Source organism: Dermacentor variabilis, chromosome 11, assembly GCF_050947875.1.
Source record: "Dermacentor variabilis isolate Ectoservices chromosome 11, ASM5094787v1, whole genome shotgun sequence".
NCBI lineage: Eukaryota > Metazoa > Arthropoda > Arachnida > Ixodida > Ixodidae > Dermacentor > Dermacentor variabilis.
Window position 1 is genome coordinate 84,916,331 of NC_134578.1, and position 8,183 is coordinate 84,924,513.

Consider the following 8,183-nt stretch of genomic DNA (forward strand, 5'->3'; position numbering starts at 1 on the left):
GCGTCCTGTTCACTCTCTTCGTTCTCTTCTTTGTGCCCTTTCACAAATTCAAGGCACACGGACAGCAGATACCTGTTGTCAAAGAACGCAAATTTCTAGGCATTGTACTTGATTCACGGCTAAGCTTCATTCGTAGTATCAAATACGTTAAATGTAAATGACTAAAAATGATAAAACTTCTTAAGTTTTTGTCGCACACAACGTAGGGTGGCCACCGAAAGTTCCTCTTCAACCTATACAAGAGCCTTACACGTACATCTTGAGAATACGGCGCCACCCTATATCAGTATGCTACACCGAGTTCCCTCAGGACGCTGGACCTTGTTCACGATTAGGCATACACCTTGTGACCGATGCCTTCCGAACATACCGAATACCGAGCCTCTCAGTTGAGTCTCATGAGTTGTCTCTATATCTAAGAGGAAATGTGCGAGGTTTACATATTAGACCAACAGTGGGGGAGCCCTTCTGACTTCGTGCTAGAAAGCTGATTGAAGAAATGCGTATGCCACTTATCGAACACCATTTATTGTGCCCTGCAAAGCTTCTACTACCTTGTCAAAACTGGTTCCCATGTAATAGACCGCTAATACCAATTGAATGTGAATTCAGCTGTGTGGCCGTGAACATGAAAATTAGGTCCGCAATGGTCCTGATGTTCTTTAAAAATACGTTTGCTACATCAAGTTTCATCATTATCATAACCAGTCTGGCTACGCACACTGAAGTGCAAAGCCTCTGTCATACTTCTCCAACAACCCCGGGCATATGCTAATGGTGGCCACATTGTCCCTGCAAACTTCTTAATCCCATCCCTCCGCCTAACTTTTTGCCGCCTCCTGCTACGCTTCCATTTTCTTGGAATCTACTCTGTAACCCTTAATGATCACCGGTTATCTTCCCTCCTCATTACATGCCCTGCCAATGTCCAATTCGTTTCTTGATTTAGACTAAGATGTCATTACCTCGCGTTTGCTCCCTCACCCAATCTGCTCTCTTCTTATCCCTTAACGTTACACCCATCATTATTCTTTTCTTCAAGTTTATAACGGGCCTAACATTCATGTTCTGCCGATTACTTTGGTGTTATGAAATTTTAGCAATCGTGGACAACTCCTCTGTAGTCGACTGCCTGTAATGCTAAATTTAATAATAGGACACTTAGACTGCAAGATTTGCTCGTGCTGCGACTACGTTCTTAAAATCAACACCCCTCTGTGGCCACACACAACCTATTTGATCAGGTTAGTCACGGGCCTAATGCTTTGAAAACTCCGCAGTTGGCTGTCTTTAATCGTAAATATCATCCTGGAGCCGTGATACAGCATGCTTATAAACAACATCTATCAGTGCAGGTGCAAAACAGACCTAAAAGCTTTCAGCCACTTCGAACTGTATTCTTACAGTAACGCCTTTATATATAAAAAAGATGTAATGCGCTTGATCTTCATGGCCCTTCGCCATCTCTTTCCCTAACTCTTCGCCATCCACCGCTTTTATAAAAATGGCGTGATCGTCTGCGGAACGGGGGATGTTGCGGTATACATCATGCCAGAACACCAATGATAACGTTGCTTGAATGAAGGTGCCGCTATTCTTTTTATCTCGTATTAGCTCAAAATCAAAAGCACAGATTTACAAAGCGTCAAAAATATGTCTAACGTGGAGTTTTGCTGCTTAGAGATAGTCTATTGTTAGCTGCAGTTTTTTAATTACATTGAATGGCACCCACGTCTCCCATATCCCAGTTGTCGTTGCTAAGCTCGCTTGCATTTTCTACTTCGATAACAGACACATTAATTTGCACAGAATTAATGCCTTAGTCTCTTCATTCATGGCAAGGCATTCAATGTGTGCTTTGTTAAATAGTGACCCACTCTACCTCCTTAGTAATATCATTACTGACCTCGCGAGTAAGCGCAATCGTTTAAGATATGACGAAGGTCCGTGGCGTATTCGTTGTGTGTGTGTGTTGAAAATAGCTTCGAAAATTTTCGGCTGTGCGCGCAGAAGTAGCATTCATGTTGTATTGTCTTAGGAAGCACGTGAAAACAACACAGAACACGGTGTGCTTGCACAGTAGCTTTATATTGTCATCAGACTGGTCCAGTGTTCCTTGACTAGTTGCACACGCACCACGTGCCTTGGTCGCAATATCCGCCGCTAGAGCCCAGTGACTTGCAGTAACTCTTGCAAGCGTCGGCCTTGCAGCCAGACGCGCGAGCTGCAGAAAAGCGAAAGGGCCTCAGTGACAATAGTGACCTTCCTTCGTGAACTGTCTCTCTAAACGGTAAAATCGTGTACTTCAACTGCAATCGTACCACGACAGGCACACGTGCTACTCTCATTCACTGCTTTTGATAAGCCCAATGAATGCATGTAAAAGGAAGACGATATGTTTCATCAACTGTATGTGGCGCTTCGTTGTCTTACGTGCCTCTTTCGCTTTGAAGGAGTGGTTGGTGCGGCTAATTCTGACTTTTAAAGCTTCTATCTATGCAGTAGACGGAAATGTAATTAATAAGAAACTTTACCTCGTTTGTTACAAGAAGGCTTATCTATCTATCTATCTATCTATCTATCTATCTATCTATCTATCTATCTATCTATATATCTATCTATCTATCTATCTCTCGCTCTCTCTATATGTATATATATATATATATATATATATATATAAATATATATATATATATATATATATATATATATATAAGAAAAATGTTTGCGCTTCACCAAACTCTCCTGCATAGACAAATCAGAGCTGCCTGTGACAACAGCTTTCTTTGCGGGTGATTGAAATTGTCAGGTTGTGGTTTAACGTTCTCGAGCACGTTTGGCACGCATCCAGCATCACTCTGGCAGCTGTCCCTCGCAGAATGTAAGTTTTACCGGTAGTTTTGTCCTTCCGTAGGTCGCTGCCGCTAATTTTCACCCGCCACCACAAGCTGAGCTAGGCGAAGAGGACCAATCGCAGACCCAGGCAATGCCCCTCTTCATCCGACAATTTACTTTCACTGCTACATACCGGAGCCACCGAAACATACTCCACTGGTGCGCCTTCCTTGCTTCTTGTGAAACAATTGATAAGAAAAAACCTGTCAAGGTAGGAAACTATGTTTGCTTGAAGAGCATGTCATGTGGTCCGATGTATCTACATATAATAAAAATTAAATTCTAGGGTTTCACATGCCAGAGCAACGCTATTATAGTTAGAGCGCCGTAGTGGAGGACTCTGGAATTCTCACCACTTGTGGTTCTGGAACGTGCCCACAATGCACGGGGCACGGGCGTTTTTGCACTTCGCCTTCATCGAAATGCGAGCGCAGTGGCACAATTTCCATGCCGCGGTCTCGTACTTAGCAGGGAAACACCACATCCGCTAAATCAAAGCGACATGTCGCCTATATACAGGGTATTTCACGTAACTTGAGCCAAGTATTTATAGAAGTGGTTAACTGCAACTGAATGAAACCAAGGACATTTGTTTGCGGTCATGTGGTGCATCTCAGGGTATTTTTGCATAGCGCCTACTTAAATAATTAACTAGAACAAATTAATAAATTTTTAATCATATTAGGGCCAAGTGGGTTTTCTTACGTTCTAAAGGGCATTAGAAAACTACCGATACCATTTTTTGGGCAACGTACGTACAGTCGACCAAGAAAGTTTACGAACCACGGTATCTCAGAAAATTCAAAATATACGAGCAGCCTTTAAAAGCAGCCAGTAAAATTGTGCATCACAATGTTGTTCGCATATGCCACAAAAGGCTAAAAGTGGGAATAACAGGCTGTGTTTTGAGACTGAGGAGACATTCAGCTTTGGGTCAGATCTCTTGGTCCGTGAACTTTTTTGTTCGACTGTACATGCTGCACGAACATATTTTCCGGCGTTTAGAGAGCCCAAAATATGAAATAAGTCTTACGTGACGGCGCACACGCGCTACCGTATTGCAACCCTCCCGACCACGCTTCGTGAGAAACAACCGCGCTCGCGGACCGTGGCGAAGTCAGCGGTTGCGGCTCTAGGCGTGGTCTTACGAGTGCGTCATCATCTTTGACGGTGGCCCGCGGAAAGGAAGCACCGTCGTCCTTCAGAAGCGATAAGCTAGACGCACTGTTGAGCCCGCTGCAATACCATAGCACACGAGCGCAGTCACATGGTTTTGTTAATAACATCGCGGGTTTTCTTTAAACGCCGGAGAAAATCACCGCGAAGCATGTACAGTCGCGATCAATTTGAAGGTGATCGCTCGAACGGCGACCAAAACTAGGAGCAGCGCCACGTTACGTCATCAACGTCGGTCGAGAGGGAAACATCAGATAGCTCCCCTCTCACTCTTTCGGTGTTCCCGGAAAAGGTGTCACTCCCGTCAGCGTTCAAGCCATAGCCTGCGAATTCATTTCGACTGCGTTATGAGCTTTTGCACAGAGGCGTCATTGTTAGGCCAAGATATGCATGAGGAAGCGACGCACACAGATCTTTGTCATGAAAGGGAAACAAACACAAAAATGTGGCGAGTTGGTCTTGGGGGTGATGGTTGCAGCCTGGAAGAGCGTAATAGGGGAAGAAGGCAGTGCAATTTTTATCTTCGCAGTTCCGAAATCGGCCGCTATGCTGCTTGGAAGGCCCGCCAGTCGATGCTCGCGCGATAACCTTCCAGTGATCGCGACTGTACGTTGCCACAAAAAATTGGATCGGCCATCTTGAAATGCCCTCAAAAACGTAACGTAACGCACTTGGTCCAAAAGCAAATATAAAAAATTTTCCAGTATTGACCTTACTAAGTAACTAATTAAGCGGAATACATAAGTTATTCTATAGAGCGCCAAATGACGGCAGACCATATGCCTTTGGTCTCATACAGCCGCGGATAAACAGTTCTTTAAAACCCGGGGTTCATGTAGCACGAAACACCCGGTATATATACCGGGTGTTTCAGCGAGCGCTTTCAAAATTTTTTCAACTTTGTCGAAGGAGAGGACGTTATTGTACAAAAATATAAATGCATAACCGACTAAATAAAAATCAACATTTGGGTTTTTAAAAACAATATGGGCCATATTGCCATATGTCCAATATGACCACATTGCAATTTAAATATTCTAGCGCCGTGTCGTTAGTTCTCATGCAGGGTCCACATGGAATGAATTCTCAGTATGACACCAGTTTCTAGATCTTAATTACCGAACTTTGCCGAGAAATACATTGCCGTTCTAGTTACTTTCTTATCGAAGCATCATTTTATGCGTTTAAGCAAAAAAAAGTAGTTGGAACGCCAATGCATTCCTTTTTCACTGTTTGGGAAATTATTATTCTGAAACCGGTGTTATCCTGAGAATTCGTTCCAAGTGGATCCGCTTTTCGAACTCCATGGCTAGAAGTTATAAAGTGCAATATGGAGCACAAGGTAATTAGTTAAAGCATAGTGAACTTATTAAAAACATAATTAGCGAATGTATTAGCTGATGGTGCACTTAAATTTTTGTGCAAATAATGTCCGCGTCTTCGAGCACACCAGCTTATGAACTTAAGTGGTTCTCTCTGCGACAGGCAACCTTTAACACTGTTGAAAGTTCAAATTGAAACAAACACACACACACACACACATATATATATATATATATATATATATATATATATATATATATATATATATATATATATATATATATATATACAGAGACAGAGAGAGAGAGAGAGGGAGATATGCAAAATCAAACTCTGGCAGAAATATTTCAGTTGTTTAATCTTGGCCACCGACGAACTCAACGCTTCCTGATACAGTCGTATCTGAGCTTCCTAAGAATATATTGGTAATAAATACCTTACAACACAAACATATACCTAAATATCATACGTACCTTCTTCACTGCGTTCCTCGGATCTTTCTCCTGTTGCAGTGATCATGACCACGAACGCTGCATGCAGAAGGGCAAAAAAGATATCAACAGAAAATCCTAGAGAACATCGACGTCCTTTTTTTATGGATCTGTTGACTCCACCGTTCAGTAAGGCGGAGTCAACGGTGGAGTCAACGGTGGAGTCAACGGTGGAGTTCAGTACGGTGGAGTCAATTGAATGCGAATCAATCGATTCGCATTCAATAAGACAGACGACAGAGTATCAATTCGCTTCAATTCTCCTGAAACCTCAGCAGTATGCTTGCACGTAAAATATGTGCCAGAAATTGTTTCTCGGCCGCATCACCGTTTGTCCACTGCTCTGTGTTTAGGAGTGCAATTCGCCTCCAGTGCGCCATGGGATATCTTTTTTGTTATATTGAATGCGTTGCTAATTGGCATAGTCTGTTTACCTGCTATTACTGCAACCAGGAAGATGGCAGAGGTGAACCTCATCTTAGCGAGAAGTCTGGCTGTGTCCTGCGAGCAAGAACAAAATTGACATTTTCCGTGGCTTAGAACACACAGCGTATGGCAGCACAGAATTTCAAGTGCACTAAACAATCTGCATGTTTATGCATTTCAAAATATATATATATAAATTACACGTGAGCAAGTTCTTTTTCTGGTTGAACTATAAGAATTCTTACACTTCGAGAACAAAAAACAACTTAAAGACTTATAAAACAGTCTTGTCTAATGCTCATGCATGCAGCAGGACTTTCTTTAACTTTTACCTAAAGCTCACGAATGGACTTACTTTGACAATCATAATCGCGAAAGCTCTGCTTTAATTTGAAAATTGAAACTTTGTACATGAAATTTCCCGAATATATGTGTTTATGCTATAATAACATTCCGCACTGATGCAACTGATGATTCCGCACTGATGTCGCAGAGGGCACATAAAAAAGGAGAAGAGCACTACTTGTTCAAAGACAAGGCCATAGTGCACCTAGTGACAGGGCCAATGCAGACGAGAATATATTTACTACCCGTAGTGATATAAAAAAATCTCACCTAAAAAGATAAGATTCAGTGATCAGACGAAGTCTTGAACTGCTCTGCAACTGCAAGACTGACAGAGGCAACACACTGAGCCTCTTTAAATATCTCCGAGCCCGGAATTTCACGTGCACGGGGCGACGTTTAGCGTAGCTGGTTAACGGATGCGCTATGTACGTTTTGCTATTTCTCGGTCGGGGTTATCCACGTGCTTCAGGTCATATTAAATTGTAAAGCAATGAAGCCTTTGAGGACAATGTACTCAGGCGGCGGAAACCGGATACATTATTCTTTGTGATGGCAACGCATATTTACATTCACCACATGCTTAAACGACGTTTTAGGTTTTGTTAAATATCTCATTTTGAAAAATGACTTGGCCTACGCTACCATAAACTGGATCAGGGATGACTTTATAACAAATTTCAGAGTAGGGTGGCTGAAGCTTTTTCAAAATACTGTCTTATGTTGATAACGAACACAGCCAAAAATCGCACTAAACCACTGGTCATATGCACACATCAATCGCTGTCATATTGTTCGTTCAGAAATGTTTGTTTACAACTACAACTCATACACCTCTTTTATTACTGCTATGTTCCCCGCAGATTGTCTTTGAAATGTGCATAACACTTATGGATCATCCGGCTCACCACCATTGTTGGGTCACAAGGCGGCAAAGGGACGCAAGAACAAACAAGTAGATTAAGAAGGAAAGAAAAGAATGTTTATGCAGGAGTTACGTGGAACTTAGGGCCACTCAAGATGGTCTAAGTAAATCCGACACAGCGTTTGCTAAATGTTGTTGCTGAACGGATCCACTCAGTGTCCTCCCAATCAACATTCTGTTATGCAAACGGAAGACGCCGCTTGGTACATTTATCTACTGGTCTTTGCTCCACTCCTTCCTAACTTCTTCTTGCGTCTCGCGCAAGCATAGCACCAGCACTCTACGCACATAGAAGAATACGAGCTGGCGAAACAGTACCATAGGAACCGGTAAGCTTGCATAATTAGAGCAGTCTGCAGGGATTGCAACGAAAAACTCTGCAAGAGAAAGGTTTTCTAACTTACTTTGGCTTGTTGTGGTAAAACAGTGCAGGGTCAGCAAGGCATGTACGAAGACCAGATGTAAAAAATTGCGCAAATACCACACCGTACGGAAATCGGCGGTATAGTACGTAAATGAAAACATTGTTCAGCGTTCCGCAAAGCATTACGGCATTCACAGATGCGGTGCCATATATATATATATATATATATATATATATA

At 42.4% G+C, this 8,183-nt stretch overlaps 1 protein-coding gene across 1 annotated transcript; it reads right to left on the minus strand.

Moving 5' to 3' along the window:
• Nucleotides 1-2,120: 2,120 nt before the first annotated feature.
• Nucleotides 2,121-6,362, minus strand: LOC142564717 (uncharacterized). The gene is made up of 3 exons (XM_075675852.1): nucleotides 6,320-6,362; nucleotides 5,868-5,924; nucleotides 2,121-2,224 (listed from the first exon to the last, which is right to left on the minus strand). Exons 1-3 carry the CDS (start codon nucleotides 6,360-6,362, stop codon nucleotides 2,121-2,123), a joined length of 204 nt encoding a protein of 67 aa, XP_075531967.1.
• Nucleotides 6,363-8,183: the final 1,821 nt, after the last annotated feature.